This window comes from Oncorhynchus nerka, linkage group LG12 (genome assembly GCF_034236695.1).
Source record: "Oncorhynchus nerka isolate Pitt River linkage group LG12, Oner_Uvic_2.0, whole genome shotgun sequence".
Taxonomy (NCBI): Eukaryota; Metazoa; Chordata; class Actinopteri; order Salmoniformes; family Salmonidae; genus Oncorhynchus; species Oncorhynchus nerka.
The window spans coordinates 51,861,642-51,885,913 of record NC_088407.1 but is presented as its reverse complement, the minus strand read 5'-3'; the positions used below and the strand labels follow the sequence as shown (position 1 = coordinate 51,885,913).

Genomic DNA, 24,272 nt, shown 5'->3' with positions numbered 1-24,272 from the left:
GGCGGGAAACAGAGATCAGGATACGATGGCGTGCTTAGCAGTCTCATCAATGTTTTCCAGCAGGTAAATATCAAGCAGGCCCTGTGGACAGCAGAGAGAAGATGATCAACACAACCTGCGTTTCTTTTAGCTTTTGTCGTCCCATTTCCACATCGGAATGTCACTTCATTGGCATCAGTCAAAGCGTCGGCTCAAGGTGGGATTGTGACCATTTTTGGGCTGTGAGTGAGTATGCCTGGTTACCAAACGCTTACGTGTAGCGTAGGGGGCGGATACTGTCCCGTCCCACCCTCGTCCCGTTTCCACAGGTCAACCAAACGAGCCCCGCATTGGGCGACCAGGCCGTCAATCATCAGGCAATCGGCACACCACTTCCCCCTGAGCAGACGCAGGTGGTTAATTCGGAAGAGTTTTCCAGAACAGTCTAATTTGCAGTATTGCTTAGAACAGACCGTTGACACTAATATCACAGACAAAATTATCTTCATATCCAATATTACTGTACATAACAAAATAACTGAAGTTAAACTCCTCCGGTCTTGGGTCGAGGTGTTTTACTGTTAGTTCTGAACCAGGTCTTTGCAGGTAAACGGCCTGATGTGAACAGCACTCACTTGGACAGTTGCTGCAGCTCCTCTCTGCGGAGGGTGTAGTAGTTCTGGATAACTGAGTAGCTGTAGAATGGCCTGGAGATCTGCACAGCGTCCTCATCTGGTTGGGGATTACCACTATTATACATCTGTTACCAGTGGACATCTCTAGGGCTGCATCCAAAACAGTGTCCTATAACTACTTTTGGTGTACATGATGAAAGTGGTCTGAAGACTAGTCTCCAAAAAAAGGGTTCACTGGAATATGGTCTGACCTCAACACGACAGATGTTTGAATTGCTTCAGCACACGGTCTTACCGGAGCCCTCAGGCAGGAGACCGGTCCGACAGAACCATAGGACCACCCGTGCGTACTGGGAGATGAGGCTGGACACCAGGTTCTTATTGACGAGTCCCAGCAAACCTGTACACAGAAAATCCCTATGATGCCCAACTCTGACACCTCATGACGTGTGAATGTGTTGAAGAGTGGAGGCCACCGACACATGCACTTGTGTGCCTCAGTCTCTCCCTCTGGAAATGTTGCTGCTCCGCTTGCACCCGCCCAGCTTCCCATTGAAATTCATTTGCCCCCTACAACAATGCCCCTCGGGCTTTACCTCTCTGAGTGAGTTCCTGTGCCTCGCTGAGCAGACAGTGGAAGATGGTGCTCAGGTTCCCCAGTAGTCTCTGGCTGTGCTGCAGCAGCTGGAGGGTCTGGGGGTCCGTGAAGTTAGACGAGCTGTCAAACAGGGGCGCACCTGGGCAGAGAAACGCATTTAGGAAAGACGGAAGTCAGAAAACATATCCCAAATCTGCTGCGCCAAGAAAAGATTGGAAATCCATAAATGCTTCTAGAATTCTATTTTTTTAAGTATCTAAAACACAGCCACAAGTTGCTACAGTTACCAAGCAAATACGCAGCTGCGAGTATTAAATAATCCAATGTAAAGCAGTTCCACAAGAGCTGTGCTGACAGCCAGTGTCATACACTGTAGCAGGGAAAGAAAAAGAATAAACAAAAAAACTCACATATGCCGTCCAGCTCTTCCTTGGTGAGAACCACCTTGTCCCAGGCCCACTCCAGAATGTAGCGCAGGTTCACCGCAGAGCCTGGTTGCTCTGTTAAGGCCAACAATGTTACTTTAGAGAAATCCAATCTAGGTGTACATCTCAATAAACTAAACGGGCTCCCTCTCCATCTGCACGGATGCGAGTGAACTGGGCTTGGCGAGCAAATTCTGGGCCGGCTTCCACCATTATTGTTTTCACCTGTCCTGTGTATACCGATCAGTGTATATGTAGTAGAGGAGATGAGGAAAGGAGGCCACCGTGCAGTAATGAGACGCAGCCAGGGATGATCTAACTAACAGTGTGTCGGTGTGTGTCGTCTCACCTTCAGCGGTCCACTGTTTGATACAGCCAGTGATCAGACCCAGGGAGCTGGTCTCTACCGCCGTGGACAAGATGGCGTCCAACTGCTCCTCCTGAGCAGAGAGAGGGAGAGAGTTTGGCCCATTTACAAAACAACCTTCACCGCAGAGCTTTATCCATGACCTCGCAATGCATCCACGTGGAATTACATAGTTCCTAAACTTTTAGGCGCTAGAAAGTTGGTCGAACAAACAGGAGCGACCTGTGAAAAGAGGCGGTGTCTGTACCTGAGAGAGGCTGGAGGGCTGCACGTCGGCCAGGCGAGAGGAGAGCAGGCCGGACATCAGGCAGCGGGAGTAGCCGTTTGAGATGACTTCACTGGAGCAGGAAGCAGCCTTCCTCAGGAAGCTCAGAGTCTGAGACAGGAATCACATTAACTGTTTTTGCTAAGATAAAATGATACTGTACGGACTACGGATGACAATAGGATGTGTAGCCAATTGTGTTGTGACACCCGATTATAACATCCACTGTGCCTGACAACTAGGGTTAACTCACCTCTTTCTGATAGCCAGAGCAAGTTAGGTGCACGAGGCCAGTGTTGAGCAAACAGGTTGCATCTGTTCCAAGGGAAAAAAAACTACTTAGCGCGTTAAAGACACTTACAAAACTGATCTCAATGGCTCCAAAGAGCTACATGTATTTCCAATTACTCAGTGCAACCAATGTCTCTGAACATAGTCCTCTTCTCAACTGAAGCCTTTTCCTTTATAAAACCTTTTACTGTGAGGGTGTTTAAAGCAGGGGTCGGCAACAAGCGGCCCGAAACCTTCCAACAAGTGATTGATTTTGGCCTCCCGCAAAAGCTCTTTAGTGTAGGATTTTCATTTTTCGGTAATTAAAAAAATAAAATAAAATAAAGACTAAAACCACCAGGAATCAAGCAAATTTTCTTTTAACAAGGGTGTTTGCAAGAATTCCCACAATATAAAAAATTGTAATAGGTATGAAATTGCGTAAAACAATACATATAAATCTCTTTTTTGAGTTTAGTTTTAGTCAATTTGCAGTGTTCACATTATTATAATTATGTTCAGTCCCCCCCGATGATCCGCTCCAACAAAATCAGCCCTGAATCTAGTTGCCTACCCCTGGTCTAAAGGCTCTTGCAGCGTGTGGGTATTTAAGTGTGTAACTTGCCGAAGTTGTATGTGGTGGGTTTGAAGAATTGTTCTGGCGGGGGGCTGGTGTAGGGCAGGCCACGGCTCAGGCTGCGCTCGTGCACCAGGATGTCCAGCAGGGGGCAGGGCGACGTCATCTCCACCACCGTGTCCAAAGACCACACGGCAAGGTAGGGACAGCTGCGCAGAGACTCCCCCGTTCTGACACACACACACACACAAACTCAACCATTGCTGATTTGAAAATAATTTCACATTGACATCGAAAAACGTAGACTTGTTAGTAAAAATCTAATCTACAATATATGTCAAAATACATGCAGAAAACATAAGTGAGATAACGAATAACAAATAATCTGATTATTAAACACCTGGCATTATGAGCAGTTGGGCACAACACAAAATTTGAGGCGGCAACCGTGGTCCCATTTACATATGGACTGTTGATGGGATATTTCGATGGCTGAATGCTACCTTAGAGAGTCGGGCATCTGTGCGTGGTACCATCGGTTTATGTCAAAGACGCCGATGTAGGTGGAGGGGTTGCCCTGTCCATAGGCCTTCACCTGCCAGCTGAAAATGGACACGCTGGTGTCTGGAGATGCAACTAACGAGGAGAGAAGGAAGCCTTAGGACCAGCAGAGACCACAATGAAAAAGCAAACAACCACATTCGTTCATTTCCCCCTTAGGGTCAGATTCATTAGTGCACACCGTAGAAAATTGATACGCAACGGACAAGTTCAGGTCTCCGTTTGGTGTCTAGTAAGTCAATACCACCCAGGTAGGTTACTGAGAAAGAGTATTTTCTGGTAAATAAGACACCAATCTAATCCTAAACAGAAAGAGATGGGATGAGTTGAGATAAAATGAAGGCAGGGTACCTTCATTCATACTCTCGTCTCGGTCTGGGTGGTGTCGGAACTTCTCAATGGTCTGGCAGCTGAGCAGGCGGGTGTTGGTGGTCTGAGCCCTGGGGGGGAAGGCGGTGCTGCTCAGCTCCTGACTGTACCGCTCCTCACAGTACTCCAGACCCTAGGAGGAGGGAGGGAGAGGTAACGGTGGAACGTTTAAAAGGTCTCAACGAGGTGCATTTCAATATGTCCAAGTAAAAAAGAAGTATGGTTGTGATTGGGAATAACAGGTGACTAAATTCAATCTTTAGGACTGAGAAAGCTCCAGAGAGACTTTGAAACAGTCAAGCTTTTGGGCTTTAAAAGCATGTTACCAGTCCAAATACTTGACCCAAAGCAATCGGGTGACATCCCACACTAAGTTTTTCCCAAACAAAGGGGGCATTGAACAGAAGTTGGACCCAGCGCGATCCGCGGCTGGACGCGGGAATAGCTCCTTATTTCATTTAGAAAGAATAAGATCCTTGAGGTGAACAATTCTGTATCTATTGGGAGCTCGAAAGAGACCAGAACAGATGGGCCATTTACCAATTACACAGAATAGATCAAGACAATAAGGCTGTGTTTACACAGGCAGCCCAATTCTGATCGTTTCCCTGTAATAGGGAAAAATAACAAACTTGGGCTGCTTAAATAAACTCAGCCTAAGAAGGTAGCTAAGTAAAAACCTAGAAGACTGTTGATATTACGGTTACCTCATAGAATATCTTCCCTGAGGCCAGACACTTCCTCTCACTGAAGGCCAGCTGGAGCAGGTGGAGGCTGACCCCGTCCGCCTCACTAGAGAGAGAAACAAAATGTTTAAAAAATGAAAATAAAACAATTTGCGTAATTTCCCCAAATCTGAAACCCTTATTCAAGGTTTCAAAGACCTCGGGTGAGAATAGACGACCCGTCCTGTTGGGGGAGGACGCAGAGAGCTGTGGGTTGGCAGCGCACAACATTGCTGCCTGCCATAAAATGAGGGACAGTGTCTGACAGACCAAACAACCTGTCCTCTATGCCATTGTTATTTTTAAAAAATCATGTAATTTTTTTATTGAAATTATTTTACCCCCCTTTTTCTCCCCAATTCCATGGTAACCAATTGGTAGTAGTTACAGTCTTGTCTCATCGCTGCAACTCCCGTACGGAGTCGGGAGAGTCGAAGGTCGAGAGCCATGCTTCCTCCGAAACACAACCCAACCAAGCCGCACTGCTTCTTGACACGTCCTTGGCACGTCCAACCCGGAAGCCAGCCGCACCAATGTGTCGGAGGAAACAACGCGCACCTGGCGACCTGGTCAGCGTGCACTGCGCCCGGCAGGAGTCGCTAGTGAGCGATGAGACAAGGATATCCCTGCGGCCAAACCCTCCCCAACCCGGCCGAAGCTGGGCCAATTGTGCGCCGCCCAATGGGCCTCCCGGTCGCGACAGAGCCTGGGCTCGAACCCAGAATCTCTGGTGGCACAGCTAACACTGCGATGCAGTGCCTTAGACCACTGCGCAACCTGCGAGGCCTATAACATTGTTATTTTGACCCTTGATTATTACTGTTACTATTGTCCCGTTGATAATATTGATGATTATCAATATTATAATTATGTTAATATTGTAAATTAGTACGCTTTGGCAATATGTACACTTACCGTTCAAAAGTTTGGGGTCACTCAGAAATGTCCTTGTTTTTTAAAGAGAATCAAATTTTTTGGTCCATTAAAATAACATAAAATGTATCAAAAATACAGTGTAGACATTGTTAATGTTGTAAAATATTATTGTTGCTGGAAACAGCAGATTTTTTAAATGGAATATCTACATAGTGGGCCTCAGATAATGGGCCTCTGTACGCCTATGTAGATATTCCATTAAATATCAGCTGTTTCCATCTACAGAAGTCACTTAACAATGTATTTCTGATCAATTTGATGTTATTTTAAAATGGACAAAAAAAAAACATGGTTCTCTTTCAAAAACAGGGGACATTTCTAAGTGACCCCAACCTTTTGAATGGTAACGTACAGTTTATGTAATGCCAATAAAGCAAATTGAGAGAGAGGGTGTATTAAAAGGGCAGCAAAAACACCAAGTCATGTATTTCCAAGAGGTGGTTAATACTGCATGGGTATTAATGCAAAAATAAAGGCAAATCCTGAGTTGAACAGTGTGATGTGACCGCAGTGTACCACGGCTGCATTTGCATACAAGCTGTGAAATGCCGAGCTTCCACTATCTAGTCCTCTCAGACATGTGAACACCAAAGGGGCTGGGAACCCACATTTTCTATTATTTTTATTTCCCCTTTATTTAAAAAAGGTAGGCCAGTTGAGAACAAGTTCTCATTTACAACTGTGACCTGGCCAAGATAAAGAAAAGCAGTGTGACACAAACACAGAGTTACACATGGAATGAACAAACGTACAGTCCATAACACAATAGGAAAAAAATCTATATACAGTGTGTGCAAATTACGTAAGATTAGGGAGGTAAGGCAATAATTACAATTTAGCAATTAACAATGAAGTGAGATGCGCAGAAGATGAACGTGCAAGTAGAGATGCTGGGGTGCAAAGGAGCAAAAAATAATAATAATAATAATAATAATAATATGGGGATGAGGTAGTTAGATGGGCTATTTACAGGTGCAATGATCTGTGAGCTGCTCTGACAGCTGGTGCTTAAAGCTAGTGAGGGAGATATGAGTCTCCAGCTTCAGTGATTTTTGCAATTCGTTCCAGTCATTGGCAGCAGAGAACTGGAAGGAAAGGCGGCCAAAGGAGGCTTTGGGGGTGACTAGTGAAATATACCTGCTGGAGCGCGTGCTACGGTGGGTGCTGCTATGGTGGCCAGTGAGCTGAGAAAAGGCGGGGCTTTACCTAGCAAAGACTTATAGATGACCTGGAGCCAGTGGGTTCGGCGACGAATATGAAGCGAGGGCCAGCCAGTATATGGGGCTTTGGTGACAAAACTGATGGCACTGTGATAGACTGCATCCAATTTGCTGAGTAGAATGTTAAAGGCCATTTTGTAAATGACATCGCCGAAATCGGAAGCCGATTCTAGATTACATTTTTGGATTGGAGATGTTTAATGTGAGTCTGGAGAGTTTACAGTCTAACCAGACACCTAGGATTTGTAGTTGTCCACATATTCTAAGTCAGAAATGTCCAGAGTAGTGATGCTGGACAGGCGGGTAGGTGCGGGCAGCGATCAGTTGAAGAGCATGCGTTTAGTTTTACTTGCATTTAAGAGCAGTTGGAGGCCACAGAAGGAGAGTTGTATGGCATTGAAGCTCGTCTGGAGGTTAGATAACAAGGTGTCCAAAGAAGGGCCAGAAGTATACAGAATGGTGTCGCCTGCGTAGAGGTGGATCAGATGATCACCAGTAGCAAGAGCAACATCATTGACATATACCAAGAAAAGAGTTGGCCCGAGAATTGAACCCTGTGCTTCCCCCATAGAGACTGCCAGAGGTCTGTACAACAGGCCCTCAGATTTGAAACACTGAACTCTGAGAAGTAGTTGGTGAACGAGGCGAGGCAGTCAATTGAGAAACCAAGGCTGTTGAGTCTGCAGATAAGAGTGTGGTGATTGACAGAGTCGAAAGCCTTGGCCAGGTCGATGAATACGGCTGCACAGTACTGTCTTTTGTCGATGGCGGTTATGATATCGATTAGGACCTTGAGCGTGGCTGAGGTGCACCCATGACCAGCTCGGAAACCAGATTGCATAGTGGAGAAGGTATGGTGGGATTTGAAATGGTAGGTGATCTGTTTGTTAACTTGGCGTTCGAAGACCTTAGAAAGGCAGGGTAGGATAGTTATAGGTCTGTAACAGTTTGGGTCTAAAGTGTCTCCCCCTTTGAAGAGGGGGATGACTGCGGCTGCTTTCCAATCTTTGGGGATCTCAGATGATACGAAAGAGAGGTTAAACAGGTTAGTAATAGGGGTTGCAACAATTGCGGTGGATAATTTTAGAAAGAGAGGGCCCAGATTGTCTAGCCCAGCTGATTGGAGTTGAAACTGTTCCACCAGTTCCATTGTGCCGGGCAAGTGAAAACAAGCACACCTCACACGCTTTTTGAAATACACATTGCACGCAGATCTGGTGTGTGCAATACACACTACGACCCCTTCCAAGAGGCCTCGAGCTTTGCGGCCCAGGCAGGCAGGCAGACCGGCAGGTGGAGAGGGAAGGACAACTTACCTGTCCTGGGCAGACTGGACAGCCCACAGGTAGCAGCAGTTACGGGGGTCGTTCTCTGGCTCCTGGAAGGTGAACGCGTACACTGGCACCCTTCCGCCCTCTAGCTGGGAGTGATACCTGGGGGAGAACACAGCAGAGGAGGCCGTCAGACCAACCCACACAGTCTGTGGCTTTCCCATCGCGTCACCACTGGGTCGTCAACTCACTCCTTCTTGAGCGTCTTCATGTTCCAGAGTTGCAGGTATCCGTCGGAGAAGCCCACGGCCAGCTGGTTGGTGCGGGGGATGTACTGCAGGGCCGTGGCCCCCGTGCCCGTGGGGCTGCTCAGCTGCAGACAGAGGTGTCTCCCCTGGCGCGTCTCCTGCTCGCGCAGCCGGGGGATCTCAGCCGGGGACTTAGTCACTACCTCCAGGTCTGGAGAGGATGGAGGTTAAAGATGAAAACAAAAAAACAAAGACACATTGAACACTCTCACACAACCTTCAGAGGGACTGCTGGCCAGTACAGTTTAGGTTATGTAAAGTTAAGCACACACACACACACAAAGGCTGACCTGAGGCCTCCAGCTCGCTCTGGCTGCAGGACAGGTCATCCAGACACAGGTCCACCAGGAGGACGTGTCCCAGGTCCGTGACCACAGCTGCCACGCCAAAGAACCAGCGCAGGCTTTGGTGGAGGTGCTGTGTGCTAGCACTGGCCCCACCATAACTCACCAGGGGCTCGATGGCCGTGATCTGCCAATCAACACATTAGCAGTTAGTCAGTCGACGTCACAATCAAATCAACCGGTTGATGAAAGCGAAAGGAGTGGAGGGTGAGCGAGAATATGAAAGAGAGAGACAGGAAGATGAGAGCACTCACCCTGCCCGGTACGACCACGGCCTTGACCACTCGGGAGATGCCCAGGTCGTAGAGACACAGCATGCTACCCTGGGCCTCCTCCAGGCACACCAGCAGACCTGTCCTCTTCAGCCAGGAGAAGTCCCTGGCCGCCAGCACGCCTGGGGGGTGCTCCCCCTCGCCGCTAAAGCAGTAGGCGGACAGACGCTCGCCCGTCACCGCATGGACCACCTCCAGCTGGGGCCCACATGCCAGCCAGGCCAGCCCGCTGCGACCTGTGCCAAGGGAGAGGGGAGCACGTCAGTGAGGTAGGGAGGAAGCAGACAGGCAAAAGGTGATGGCTAAAACGTAGACAGGAAACCCAAACGTTTTTTTGGTTGTTGTGAAGTTTGGGAATTGAGGGTGCCGACGGTACAGGCCCAATTCGTGACTATGCCATACTTCCACCCTCTCCAGCATGGTCAGCTGGTGAGCGATGACCGCCGTGCAGACACACGTCGACTTACCGACGGTGAACTTCCCGCGCAGCACAGAGTCCAGGGTGATCTCATCCTCCCCCAGAGCGTCGACAGTCACCTTCGGGAAACACAGCAGGCTGCTGGTGACCTGGGCAGCCAGGTCACGCATGTTCACTCACTGCACACAAAACATGACAGCGTTACGTACACAAACAAAACATGAAACATTGCATTACTTTTGCAATTCTTTAGAGAGTACTTCGTATCGTCCAAACTTTGTGGATGTGGCACATATGGGCGTCAAAACCTACAGGGTTCTCGTTGCTTTCTACAGTAGCACCACGCTCCAAGGTTTAGCAACTAAATTCAAATCAGACAACAAGAGAGTGAAAACTGTCCCTCTGTAAGCCTACACCAGGTTTTTTTTTTTATCTTTGGGGCTATTGGGAGGGGGGACAAGAGAGGTCTTTCAGCAGAGTTATGGTTCCCAGTTGTCAAAGGTTTGGGCTCTGGGCCTGTTGGAGTAACAGCAGCAGCCAGCATGGGTGTCTGTGCACGTGTCCTTGTCTTGGTGCTGAGTAACATGTTGACAGGTGTGAATATAGTAGCCCATTGACATCCAGTATCATGTACAAGTTTGAGCTTTGAGGATGATTCAAACACTCCTACATGGCATGTTGCTCTGTGTTAACTTTTCACTGTGGTTAACCCACTTCATTCCCCATGACAATGTGATCTTGGGGACCTATCGTAGAGAGCCTTGTATAGATGTTGAATAGTGACCCTTGAATGTACAAGTGTCAGAGCGCAAGCACAGCTTTCTGTGCCACTGTAGTGCAACGTTTGACCAAACTCTATTCAAGTATGAGTCTGGCCTAGAGCAAAACAGTGTCTTTCACCAAAGAATTACTAGACTAGCCTGGGATTTTCATAACATGCCATGTGTCACGCAAAGGTCAAGGCACCATTGCAAATACCACTAGGCTTCGGCGATATACCGTATACAGGGGTATCTGGATATAGCCACAGGATGGTTTTACAATACCTACATTTTGATATTTGTAGCTACTTTTTAAAGTAAATACCTTTACTTAATGTTAGGAGATGAAGCAGATTGCGTTCTTCATTTCACCAGTCACATTACTTAACATCAGGAAGCTTACGTAGTTTCCAGAACAGGCGAGCCAGCCACGTGTTTGTTTGTCAATACCACAACAGGGGAAAGCGGGAGCAGGTGAGTCCAGCTGTGTGTTGACAGGGGTCACGGTTCACATTGAAAGTCAAGTGTTTTTTTTTTTTGCTTTAATAGAGTGATCAGGGACGTGCAACTATAGCCATCCTTGACAGAAAATACAGTAGCGCAACACATTTGGCAGAAAACAGCTTAAATTCTCATCAGATGGCAACACTGTTTTAGCTGGCAGATAAGAGTTTAAAATGAAAAAGCAAAGTCTTTATGCAGAAAACAATGCACGGCCATCACATTTCTAATGTTTATTATAAAACTAATGTAACCAATGGTATTTCCTTATGTTTAGCTTCAAGTTTATCTTGTATTTTAACAGAGAAAAGTAGGCTGGCTACACAAAGTACTGGAGAAAAGTAGCTACACATCAGTCAGAGCGCTGTTTTTGATAGATGACAATTCACGAACAGGCATCCCGAGTGGAGAAGAGCAACTAAAGCACAAAATGTGTTTGATGCTGAGTAGGGTTGCACATTTTGGGGAATATTCAGTGGAAAGGGAATACTGAGTGATCCTTCGTATCTCCCAAAAGCATTTTGAACATACATGTGTAGAATGATAGTTTCTAGACTAAAGCTTTGGTTGTCTTCCTCTCAGGCTTCCATGTCTTCTCCCTGGACCTCCTCAATGTCCACCACGGTCCCTTTCCAACCATAGGCTCAAAGAGCCTCAAATTTGCCTAGATGGCCACCAATTTTTCAACCCTTGTATTGGTCAGCCTGTTGCGTGCTTTGTTGTGTGTTCCCAAACAAAGACCAGTTGCGCTCTGATGCGGCTGATGTTGGTGGGATTTGGGGGATGGAGGCAACAGAGGAAAGAGCCTCAAATCCACAAAGTCCCTTCCACCAGGTGGCTGATGAGATATGTTGGCACGACTGCCATATTGCATCTCCATCCCAAAGCCCTTGCTTGGAAGTGTACTTCACCAGACTGCCAAGAACCTTGCCCTCATCCAGGCCAAGGTGGCGAGACACGGTAGTGATGACACCATAGACCTCGTTGATCTCTGCACCAGACAGGATGCTCTTGCCAGCATACTTGGGGTCCAACATGTACGCTGCGGCGTGTATGGGCTTTAGGCAGAAGTCTTCATGCTTTTTGATGTATTTCAGAACGGCAGTTTCCTCTGTTTGGAGCAACAGTGAAGTGGGCAGGGCAGGAGTCTGAATATCAGACAGGATGGCATTGTCTCCCTCAATCTGTGCAACAGCTACTGCTATAGGTTTCAGGAGTTTCAGGCTGCTTACCACTCTCTCCCAAAATACATCATCCAGGAGCATCCTCTTGATGGGGCTGTCCATATCGGCAGACTGTGATATGGCCATTTCTTGGAGACTCCTTCCCCTCTAGGAGACTGTCAAACATGACAACACCACCCCAACGGGTGTTGCTGGGAAGCTTCAATGTGGTGCTCCTTTTCTTCTCACTTTGTTTGCTATAACTTGATGACCTGTCACATACCTAACTGTTTCCTTGGCTCTCTTGTAGAGTGTATCCATTGTTTTCAGAGCCATGATGTCCTCGAGGAGCAGATTCAATGAATGAGCAGCACAGCCAATGGGTGTGATGTAAGGTTAGACATTCTCTACTTTAGACCAAGCAGCCTTCATGTTTGCAGCATTGTATGTCACCAATGCAAATACCTTCTGTGGTCCAAGGTCATTGAAGCCTGCCTTCAGCTCATCTGCATTGTAGAGACCGGTGTGTCTGTTGTCCCTTGTGTCTGTGCTCTTGTAGAATACTGGTTGAGGGGTGGAGATGATGTAGTTAATTATTCCTTGCCCGCAAACATTTGACCACCCATCAGAGATGATTACAATACTGTCTGCTTTCTCTATGATTTGCTTGACATTCACTTGAACTCTGTTGAACTCTGCATCCAGCAAATGAGTAGATAAAGCATGTCTGGTTGGAGGGGTGTATTCTGAGCGAAGAACATTCAGAAATCTCTTCCAATACTCATTGCCTGTGAGCATCAGAGGTGAACCAGTTGCATACACAGCTCGAGCAAGACATTCATCAGCATTTCTCTAACTGCGTTCCTCCATTGAGTCCAAAAAACGTATGCTTCCAGGAGGACCATGAGCTGTTGCTATCGATAAGGTCTCCGATTCAGCATTGTCACCTTGAATTAGAAGTAGAGGGACTTTTGTCAGAGGTTGCTTGTTGGGAGTGCTGAGGGAACTAAATGCACTTGGCCAGATTATTCTGCATCTAAGTTGGATTCTTCACATATGATTTGGCACAGTATTTGCAAATGTACAGAGCTTTTCCTTCTACATTAGCTGCAGTGAAATGTCTTCACACATCAGATAGTGCCCGTGGCATTTTCCTGTAAAGATTAGAAAAAAATGAGTAAAAATAACTAATACAATTCTATGTACAGATAAATAGTTAAGCAGTTTAATCTAACAACTCATTTGTGAGATAAATGTGTTAAAATGAAACTTGTATGGAAACAGGTGAAATAACACTCAGTTAACAGCAAGCTAAAAACCCACATGGTAGCAAAAACTAACGAGCATAAATTGTTAACAAGTTAAAAATGATTTAAAACACTTTGCTGTTGGCTACTATTTACTAGTTAACAAAGAATAATGTAGGTCATATAAAATATATTCACCCATGTAGTCCTTGGCTCAGACAGTGTAGTAGCGTGGGCTCAAGAGCATCTCAATAGTGTGCAAGATCTTGAGAATCAGCTGCACATGTGATTGAAGAATGCACTGTGTATGCAGAGGGTTGCAATTCCATTGAATTGGGGATAGTTTAACCAAAATATGCCACAATTGCCTTATGTGTATCCCACAAAAAAAGGTTCACTGTTCACTGTTATAAGCTAACTTTTTTTGATGAATTTAAACAATATTTCCAAAATTTCAGGGCTTAACTTCCCATGGAAAGTTTCCGGAAATTTCCATGTAGGTAAATTTACCGAAATGTACCTACAGGGAGGAGGCGAGGGCCCTCGGAGTGTGGTGTCAGGAAAATAACCTCACACTGAACTTCAACAAAACAAAGGAGATGATCGTGGACTACAGGAAACAGCAGAGGGAGCACCCCCCTATCCACATCGACGGGACAGTAGTGGAGAAGGTGGAAAGTTTGAAGTTCCTCGGCGTACACATCACGGACAAACTGAAATGGTCAACCCACACAGACAGCATGGTGAAAGCGCAATAGCGCCTCTTCAACCTCAGGAGGCTGAAGAAATTTGGCTTATCACCAAAATCACTCACAAACTTTTACAGATGCACAATCGAGAGCATCCTGTCTGGCTGTATCACCGCCTGGTACGGCAACTGCTCCGCCCACAACCGGAAGGCTCTCCAGAGGGTAGTGAGGTCTGCACAACGCATCACCGGGGGGCAAACTACCTGCCCTCCAGGACACCTAAACCACCCGATGTCACAGGAAGGCCAAAAAGATCATCAAGGACAACAACCACCCGAGCCACTGCCTGTCCCCCCCCCCCGCTATCATCCAGAAGGCGAGGTCAGTACAGGTGCATCAAAGCTGGGACCGAGAGACTGAAAAACAGCTTCTATCTCAAGGCCATCAGACTGTTAAACAGCCATCACTAACATTGAGTGGCTGCTGCCAACATACTGACTCAAATCTCTAGCCACTTTAATAATTAAAAATTGGATGTCAAATGTATCACTAGTCACTTTAAACAATGCCAATTTACATCATGTTTACATACCCTACATTACTCATCTCATATGTATATACTGTACTCTATACATTCTACTGCATCTTGCCTATGCCGTTCGGCCATCGCTCATTCATATATTTATATGTACATATTCGTATTCATTCCTTTACACTTGTGTGTAAAAGGTAGTTGTTGTGAAATTGTTCGATTACTTGCTAGATATTACTGCATGGTCGGAACTAGAAGCACAAGCATTTTGCTATTCTCGCATTAACATATGCTAACCATGTGTATGTGACCAATAACATTTGATACGTCTTGTGTGTGAGCCGTTGAACTACACTGTTTGTATTCAACCATATTCCCGTTGAACTACACTGTTTGTATTCAACCATATTCCCAGTCACCTTGCCATGGTTAAATGCGGTGGTTCGACTTTCAGTTTTGCGCGAATACTGCCATCTATCCACGGTTTCCGATTTTGGGTAGATTTATCCAGATGATGCTGCGTCACATTTTGCGCGAGAACACTTTCGGTGTGGTCGAGGCATGAAACACAATACTTCAAGGAAAACGCAGCGTTAAATTGGGAATTAATGTACTTCTGCTGTACTGAAATCCAATAATCGATACGATCGAGGCGTTCCCTAAAACGGAGGCGTGACAACGACATATTTTGGAGGTATGGCAACGCGAGACTACCAAAGCACAGACATCACGTTAGTTGCAGCACGTCTAAAGTTAAACAGTGTTGTTAAGGTAAATTGTTTGTTTGGTGGAAAATGTGAGGTGGGGGATTATCTAACTTGCACACCACACGAACTAGGTCACTGATGACACGTTCCATATGTCTTACGTTGACGTTATGATTGTGAGGCGGGTGAATCAAAACCTCGCATGAGGTAGCATTATGCTAACATTAGCTGCCTAACTAACCACCTAACGTTTGCTACCTAACTAAAATAGCTAGCTAACTTTAGGGACAAGCCGATTTAGCTAAATGTACTGCTCACTTGTGCTTGACAGCTAATCCGCCCATTCTACCAACTGGCAGCGTAGCTAGAATACAAAACCTGTTCTAGTTGGCTACCTACCGGTAACTGTACAACTAGCAAGACGTTAACGTTACCTGTCTGATGTTGTCGACGTACTAAAATGCGGTAATGTCTTTTCGGTTGCGACTCTTCTTCGGCTCTGTCATAATAATACGATTTTCTTCCGAATCCCTTTTGTTTTTGAAGACAAATGTCAATAACCCACAAATATTATAGTATGAAGGACCGTGTCTTTAACAAGTCTTCTGATCTAGACTAGCTAGCTACAGAACTGTCTTCTTGCTAGAGTTCAACGCGGGCGCCATTTCCATGTAAAGCGAGCTACTGCGCAGCATTGTGAAACTAGCGACATTGAGGTCACGTGATCACGCTTGATATTTTTTCAAAATGAAAGTCCCTGTTAACAGGACGTTTTTGTGATTTAAAACCACAAAAAAATGTTTTAAATTACTAAACATACATTTATTGAAAATATAAACAAGATATTATAGAAATCAATTAAAAAATATCGATTTAATGTTTCATTTTGCATACTATAATGATAATGAGTTTTTTTGTTATAGTCCCCTGTACAAAACAGCAACAACAACACAATACTAACGCTGTTTCTGGAAGTATTAGTAGTTTTTAACTGGTAACAGAACAGTATTTAAATAATAAACGCAACGTGTAAAGTGCTGGTCCCATGTTTCATGAGCTGAAATAAGACCTCAGAAATGTTCCATACACACAAAAAGTTTATTTCTCTCAAAGTTTGCTCACAAATTTGTTTACATCCCTGTCAGTGAGCATTTCTCCTTTGCCAAGATAATCCATTCATCTGACAGGTGTGGTATGCCAAGAAGCTGATTAAACAGTCGTGGAGAGGGCATGACAAAGGCTATTCCCTCTCAGGAGACTGAAAAAATTTGTCATGGGTCCTCAGATCCTCAAAAGGTTCTACAGCTGCACCTTCGAGAGCATCTTGACTGGTTGCATCACTGGTAGCATCTTGACTGGTTGCATCACTGGTATGGCAACTAACCCAGCCTAGTCGACTGCAAGGCAGTCTAGGTCCAGAGGATAGACTCCTGCGTAATCAAAGGGGCCCAGAACATCACTGGGGCCAAGCTACCGGTACCCCCTGTATATAGGCCATCCAGGACCTCTGTAGTACCCCCTGTATATAAGCAGTGTCAGCCTCCCCATTGACTCTGTACCGGTACCCCTGTATATAGCCTCCACATTGAGTAAGGCCCTAAAAATTGTCAAAGACTACCCCCAGCCACTCTAGTCTGTATATAGCCTCCACAGACTCATGGCAATTGACTCTTACCGGGTATATAGCGCCAATTGTCTAGGTACCCCCAAAAGGCTTCTTAACATTGACTTCTACGGTACCCCCAAGCCATAAGACTCCTGAACAGCTAATCAAAGCCTCCACATTGACTCTGCTACCCTGTAATAGCCCCCTCTTTTACGCCTCCACATTGACTCTGCTACCCCCTAGCCTCTGACTCTTTATTATCTCTATCTCTACCTACATGTACATATTACTCTGTCGACCCCCTGTATATAGCCTCCCATTGTGTACCCCCCTGTATATAGCCTCCACATTGACTCTCCACATTGACTCTGTACCGGTACCCCCTGTATATAGTACATTGACTCTGTACCGGTACCCCCTGTATATAGCCTCCACATTGACTCTGTACCGGTACCCCCTGTATATAGCCTCCACATTGACTCTGTACCTGTATATAGCCTCCACATTGACTCTGTACCCCCTGTATATAGCCTCCACATTGACTCTGACTACCCCCTGTATATAGCCTCCACATTGACTCTGTACCCCCCTGTATATAGCCTCCACATTGACTCTGTACCGGTACCCCCTGTATATAGCCTCCACATTGACTCTGTACCCCTGTATATAGCCTCCACACCCTGTATATAGCCTCCACATTGACCTGTATATAGCCTCCACATTGACTCTGTACCGGTACCCCCTGTATATAGCCTCCACATTGACTCTGTACCGGTACCCCTGTATATAGCCTCCACATTGACTCTGTACCGGTACCCCTGTATATAGCCTCCACATTGACTCTGTACCGGTACCCCCTGTATATAGCCTCCACATTGACTCTGTACCGGTACCCCCTGTATATAGCCTCCACATTGACTCTGTACCGGTACCCCCTGTATATAGCCTCCACATTGACTCTGTACCGGTACCCCCTGTATATAGCCTCCACATTGACTCTGTACCGTACCCCCTGTATATAGCCTCCACATTGACTCTGTGTACCCCCTGTATATAGCCTCCACATTGACTCTGTATATAGCCTCCACATTGACTCTGTACCCCCCTGTATATAACCTCCACATTGACTCTGTACCGGTACCCCCTGTATATAGCCTCCACATTGACTCTGTATATAGCCTCCACATTGACTCTGTACCCCCTGTATATAGCCTCCACATTGACTCTGACTCTGTATATAGCCTCCCATTGACTCTGTACCCCCTGTATATAGCCTCCACATTGACTCTGTACCAGTACCCCCTGTATATAGCCTCCACATTGACTCTGTACCGGTACCCCCTGTATATAGCCTCCACATTGACTCTGTACCGGTACCCCTGTATATAGCCTCCACATTGACTCTGTAGCCTCCCGGTACCCCCTGTATATAGCCTCCACATTGACTCTGTACCAGGTACCCCCTGTATATAGCCCATTGACTCTGTACCGGTATAGCCTCCACATTGACTCTGTACCGGTACCCCCTGTATATAGCCTCCACATTGACTCTGTACCGGTACCCCCTGTATATAGCCTCCACATTGACTCTGTACCAGTACCCCTGTATATAGCCTCTGTACCAGTACATTGACTCTGTACTGGTACCCCTGTATATAGCCTCCACATTGACTCTGTACCAGTACCCCCTGTATATAGCCCCCATTGTATATAGCCTCCACATTGACTCTGTACCGGTATATAGCCTCCCCCTGTATATAGCCTCCACATTGACTCTCTGTACCCCCTGTATATAGCCTCCACATTGACTCCCCACCCTGTATATAGCCTCCACTGATTGTTATTTTACTATTGTTATTTTACTGCTGCTGTTGAATTATTTGTTACTTTTATTTTACATTTTTTACTTATCAATTTTTTACTTAACATTTATTTTTTCTTAACTTCTTTAGGGATTGTTGGTTAAGGGCTTGTAAGTAAGCATTTCACTGTAAGGTCTACACCTGTTGTATTCGGCGCATTTGACAAATAAAAATGGATTTGAAACAGCATGATCGTTACACAGGTGCATCTTGTGTTGAGGACAATAAAAAGCCACTCTAAAATGTGCAAATTTGTCACACAACACAATGCCACAGATGTCTTTTGAGTGAGCGTGCAAATGGCATGCTGACTGCAGTCATGTTAACCAGAGCTGCTGCCCGATAATTAAAGATTAATTTCTCTACCATAAGCTGCCTCCACCATAGTTTTAGAGAATTTAGCAATATGTCCAAACGGCCTCACAATTGCAGACCACGTGTATGGCATCGTGTGGGTAAGCAGTTTCCTGATGTCAATGTTGTGAACAGAGTGCCCCATGGTAGCGGTGGGGTTATGGTATTGGCAGGCATAAGCTTTAGACAACAAACACAATTGCATTTCATCGATGGCAATTTGAATGAACAGCGATTCTGTGACGAGATCCTGAGGGCTATTGTCGTGCCATTCATCCGACGCCACCCTTGGCTTTAATACCACAACCTCACCATCTCATGGTCGAGGATGAAAATGTATATGGTCGTGTATACATCCTGGTCTACTCGGCCGTCGTGGAGGATCACATCACCTACGTCTGAGTAGTCCTGGAACGCCTCCTGGCAAACCACCTGTTTGTCAAGGCTGAGAAGTGTCAGTTTCATCAGGAGTCTTTCTCCTTCCTTTGTTAGCAAATCAGCCCGCAAGGAGTGAAGATGGACGTCAAGAAGGTGGATGCAGTCAAGTCATGGCCAGTCCCAACCACCATAAAGGGGTTACAACGTTTTTGGGGGTTTGCCAACTTCTACCGCCGTTTCGTCAAGAACTTCCTCTCCATCGCCACTCCTCTCTCCTCAAGGGGGGTCCCCGAAGGTTGGAGTGGAGTCCAGCAGCTGACAAAGCCTTCTGCCTACTAAAGTGACGTTTCCCCTACCCGCATTGCTCAAACACCCAGATCCCATGATAACCTTTGTGGTGGAGGAGGACTGGGGGCAGTTCTGTCTCAACGAAAAGGTAATCCACAGAAATTGTATCCGTGTGTGGCTTACCCTAAGAAACTATCCCCTGCAGAGAGAAATTACAACGTCGTGATCGAGAGCTCCCGGCGGTGAAGTTGGCATTAGATGAGTGGAGACACTGGCAGGAGGGCACCAAGGACCCATTCGTCATCCTCACCGACCATTGGAACCTGGAGTACATACGGACAGCGAGGAGGCTGAATCCACTCCAAGCAAGGTGGGCCATGTTCTTTACAGGATTTGACTTGCAGTGTAGCCTAGTGGTTAGAGCGTTGGACTAGTAACCGAATGGTTGCAAGATCAAATCCCAGAGCTGACAAGGTACAAATCTGTTGTTCTGCCCCTGAACAACGCAGTTAACCCACTGTTCCTAGGCCATCATTGAAAATAAGAATTTGTTCTTAACTGACTTGCCTAGTTAAATAAAGGTAAAATAATTTAGTTTAAAAACAGAATACCATAGCCGGTGCCCTGTCCCGTCTCTACAATTTGGGAGAGGATCCTGTCCAGAATACACCCACAATCCCTTCCTCTCGAGTCGTAGCCCCTGTGGTCTGGGACGTAGATGTGGACATCCGCCAGGCTCTGGTGAGGGAGCCCACACCCACTACCTGTCCTCCTGAGCGCATCTACATTCCCACAGGGATAAGGGATTGGCTGCTGACCTGGGTGCACACAGCTGTCATTGATTGACATCAAGGTATTTCTCGCACGACCCATTCCATCTCCGAGAAGTATTGGTGGCCTACTTTGGCGCAGGACGTTAGTCGCTACGTCAACTCCTGTCCCGAATGTGCTCAGACCAAATCCCCCCGGCTCCAGCAGGGGAAACTCCTTCCGGTGCCTCAGCGTCCCTGGTCTTATCTATCCATTGATTTTGTCACTGAATTCCACTCTGATGGTTTCACCACCATTTTGGTGGTTGTGGATAGATTTTCTAAATCCTGTCGTTTCATCCCTCTCTGGTTTCCCTAATGCTCTCCAGGTCGCTGAGGCACTATTCCAGCAGGTCTTCCGGGCATTATGGCCTTATGGAGGACATCGTCTCCGACCGTAGCCCCAAATTCATATCATAGGTATGGAGAGCCTTTATGGAGAAGCTCATGGTTGCAGTCAGACATTAATAAATAAAAAACTGTTTGCTAGGTGTAGGCAAGAGCATAAGCGAATAGGTAAACTGGGATATGACTAAAGAGTAAATCAGGGTGATTTTTTTCCACAAATAGACAGGTGCTGTATTTACCTTTCCATAGTCGCAAGATCTTATCTATTTTTGTTCAATTTCTATTAAAATGTATTGAGATCATTTGTTTCTTTTGGGAGATGTATACAGAGTATGTCCACATCCTGGATCAGACCATTTTATTGGTAAACTACAAGGTAATGTAAAAGTTGTATTTTTTTGTGATCCAATAAGCAATATGGTACAATTATCATAATTTTGTTGTAATCCAGAGAGCTAAGAAAAAACTATTTATATCCTCTGAGGCTGTGGAGGGATCCAAGTTGTGGATTTAAAAGAAAACATGAATCATCAGCGTACAATGACACCTTTGTTTTTAAACCCTGGATTTCTAATACCTTGATATTATTGTTGGATCTGATTTTAACAGCTAACATTTCCATGACAATAATAAATATATATGCCGATAGTGGACAACCTTGTTTTCTGAGAAGTAGCCATTATTTACTATTGTCACATGTGCTCCCTCTCCGGCCTCTAGGTCACCAGGCTGTTCGTTATGGCGCACACCTGTCACCAGCGTTACATGCATTATGACCCTCACCTGGACTCCATCACCTCCTTGATTACCTGCCCTTTATATGTCACTGCCTCTGGTTTCTACCCCCATTAGTCACTGTTGCTGTTTCATGTCAGTGCGCTGTTTGTGTTCCTTGTTTTGTTCATTTATTAATTAATTAAATGTATTCATTCCCTGAACTTGCTTCTCGACTCTCAGCGTACATCCGTACAACTATTTTACACCTAGGGTTACTATACATGATTTTAAGAGATTTTTTAAGAGATTGTCCAAAATTGAAATGTTCCAGGCATTAATATATCAACTCCAGTCGTACTTTATGAAAAGCCTTTTAAAAGTCAGCTATGAATAGCAGGCCTGGTTTCCCTGATTTTTCATAGTGTTCTATTGGTTGCAGTACTTGCTTTATATTATCTCCAATATATTGTCCATGTAAAAAACCTGTCTGATTAGAATGAATAATGTCCAACAATACCTTTTTAGTTCTATGCGCTATACATTTTGCTAGCATTTTTGCATCACAACACTGAAGTGTAAGGGGCCTCCAATTTTTGGGGGGACTGGATCTTTATATTTACCACTTTGAATCGTGTTTCAGTAATAATGAAGGAGTGGTTAAAACATGCTAATAACGGTCCTCTGAGGATATCAAAAAAGGTTTATCAGAGTTATTGACCTCACAAGAAGTCAGATTCGAGTAACTTACATTGTGGTGCTGAAACTTGAAGCAGCAGCCACGGCACAATCAATCGGAAATGGACAGCTCATGGTGCTGAAAGTAGGCAAATTGGAGTAAACATCATTCATTTTAAACGTCTTCATTTTAATTAGGGATATGTGTTGGAGCCTATTTCTTCCTATTTAAGAAATAAGAGGTAGGCCTACCGGTTTGACTGATGAAATTAGGCTATAGGCTGCTATATCCATAGGTATGTTAGTCAATTCCTCCACCCGCCATGCACTCTTTAAATAGCCCACCTCTGTGTCTGTTAAGACTTGAAGTTAGTTTGTATGAGAGGGTATGCCATAGGCCTACCTTTTCTTAAAGAAAAGGGCAAAAAGTACAGGCCTACCCACTGTTAGTTTAATATTTTGAGGAAAAATAAACGGATGTGATTATATACAGTTATCTATAACAACGCTTTGGTCCGCGATACTTAATGCTAGAAACAAGCTGTAAAATAGGAATAACTGGGAAAGATGTGACTCTGATGCATATTGGGATATTGTTGTTTCGTTTGGAAATAATCTAATCTGACACGATTAAGCTATCCACATTCTGTACAATAAAATACATTTAAACCCAGACAGCTTTTAGGGAAACACTTGTGACCTCTCGTTGGGTTAAGACAAGGAAGAAGATTAGCCAGCAGTTGAAGCTTACATTTTTCTGCGTCAGTAGGCCTACTCGGTCTGGAGTGGAAAGGTAGGCCTACTCGGTCTGGGGTGGAAAGGTAGGCCTACTCGGTCTGGGGTGGAAAGGTGGGCCTACTCGGTCTGGGGTGGAAAGGTAGGCCTACTCGGTCTGGGGTGGAAAGGTAGGCCTAACTTGAAAGTACCATGCTCAGATCCCTACAGAGGTCTCAGAGTTAATTATTTACAAACAGGGACAGTTTCATTGCAAATAATACACACTGTTTTGGCATTGTAGAAATATAATAAGATGAACACATAGGACTATCTCTCTGTCTATACTGTCATTTCAGTCATTTGTGATTTATTTAAAAAGTTTCTACTAATACTGTATGGTAACTCTATTGAAGTCCACTCTTGTACAGCACACTAAAGGTGTATCTCTTTCTCTACAATTTAGGAGATTTTAAGATATTTTGTTGTTTGTGATGGTACTCTAGGTGCGAGGGACATCCTGTGCCACCAGTCAGTTGATGGTGGATGACCTTCTGACCCCGTGCTCGCCAGGTGACCCGGCCGCCATAGAATTGACCTGGATGGATGTGCCTAGCGACAAGCTGCTGGAGCCCATCATCTGCATGGTGAGAAACACACATTCACAGCACAGACACACTGCTCACAAACATTGCAAACTGACTCTCACATTTGTGTCATTTCTGAACCATGCTCATGATTTTGTTTGTCTTCTGTGTGTGTCCCTCTGCCCTCCAGTCTGACATGCTGTGCTCACTATCCACCACGCAACCCACAGTCAACATGGAGGTCTTGTTCAAGGTCAGGAAGTTCACAGAGGATTTAGAACAGGAGGGTTGAGAGCTCCTGGTTGGCAGGGGCTTTACTACACCTTACTCAGTTTCTCCTATCAAGACCCAACTCCAGTCAAATAGTAGCTACAGTATTACAACAGTATTACAACACTACGAACCTGCATTGACAAGAATGATGGAGCATTTTAACTTACACAAATTGTTTTTTTTTTTTGCATATCCCAACTCCCTCTGAGACACCCACAAGTGCCTTATTTTCTCACTTTGTCGGCTCCGGTATTTGAGCCAGCAACCTTTCGGTAACTGGCCCAATGATCTAAACTTGAGGCTACGTGCCGCCCCTTAGTGGGTCTGCAGGGTGACTCCCCTAGTGGGTCTGGAACCCAGGTCAGCAGCACTACATTGCTGTGTGTCTGTATAGTTGAGGGTATATTGGTTTAGTAATAATCAATTCAGTTCTGTTTCCAGAGGGGATCTCAATGCTGTTACACGTAGCCATGATCACCAAGGTACCCTGACTTAATAAAACCTCAATTCAAAAAGAACAA

At 45.5% G+C, this 24,272-nt stretch overlaps 2 protein-coding genes across 2 annotated transcripts in view; one reads left to right on the top strand and one right to left on the bottom strand.

The window, feature by feature from the left end:
• The window catches only part of LOC115138345 (protein ELYS-like), a 26,993-nt gene extending 11,172 nt beyond the window's left edge, over positions 1–15,821 (bottom strand). Inside the window, exons 1-19 of the mRNA XM_029675113.2 lie at positions 15,575–15,821; positions 9,590–9,719; positions 9,105–9,358; positions 8,797–8,977; positions 8,450–8,657; positions 8,244–8,360; positions 4,754–4,838; positions 4,029–4,179; positions 3,620–3,752; positions 3,165–3,346; positions 2,523–2,584; positions 2,252–2,380; positions 1,987–2,077; positions 1,623–1,712; positions 1,211–1,351; positions 910–1,014; positions 615–711; positions 255–378; positions 25–81 (exon numbers count right to left, since the gene is read on the bottom strand). Of these exons, the coding sequence (XP_029530973.2) occupies positions 25–81; positions 255–378; positions 615–711; positions 910–1,014; positions 1,211–1,351; positions 1,623–1,712; positions 1,987–2,077; positions 2,252–2,380; positions 2,523–2,584; positions 3,165–3,346; positions 3,620–3,752; positions 4,029–4,179; positions 4,754–4,838; positions 8,244–8,360; positions 8,450–8,657; positions 8,797–8,977; positions 9,105–9,358; positions 9,590–9,710 (2,328 nt within the window). The 5' untranslated portion in view covers positions 9,711–9,719; positions 15,575–15,821. The remainder of the gene's footprint in view (positions 1–24; positions 82–254; positions 379–614; positions 712–909; positions 1,015–1,210; positions 1,352–1,622; positions 1,713–1,986; positions 2,078–2,251; positions 2,381–2,522; positions 2,585–3,164; positions 3,347–3,619; positions 3,753–4,028; positions 4,180–4,753; positions 4,839–8,243; positions 8,361–8,449; positions 8,658–8,796; positions 8,978–9,104; positions 9,359–9,589; positions 9,720–15,574) is intronic.
• LOC115138346 (vacuolar protein sorting-associated protein 4B-like) lies at positions 15,129–24,272 on the top strand. The gene is made up of 3 exons (XM_029675115.2): positions 15,129–15,204; positions 23,398–23,538; positions 23,669–24,272. The coding sequence occupies exons 1-3, from the start codon at positions 15,130–15,132 to the stop codon at positions 23,768–23,770; spliced, it is 318 nt and encodes a 105-aa protein (XP_029530975.1). The 5' UTR covers position 15,129; the 3' UTR covers positions 23,771–24,272.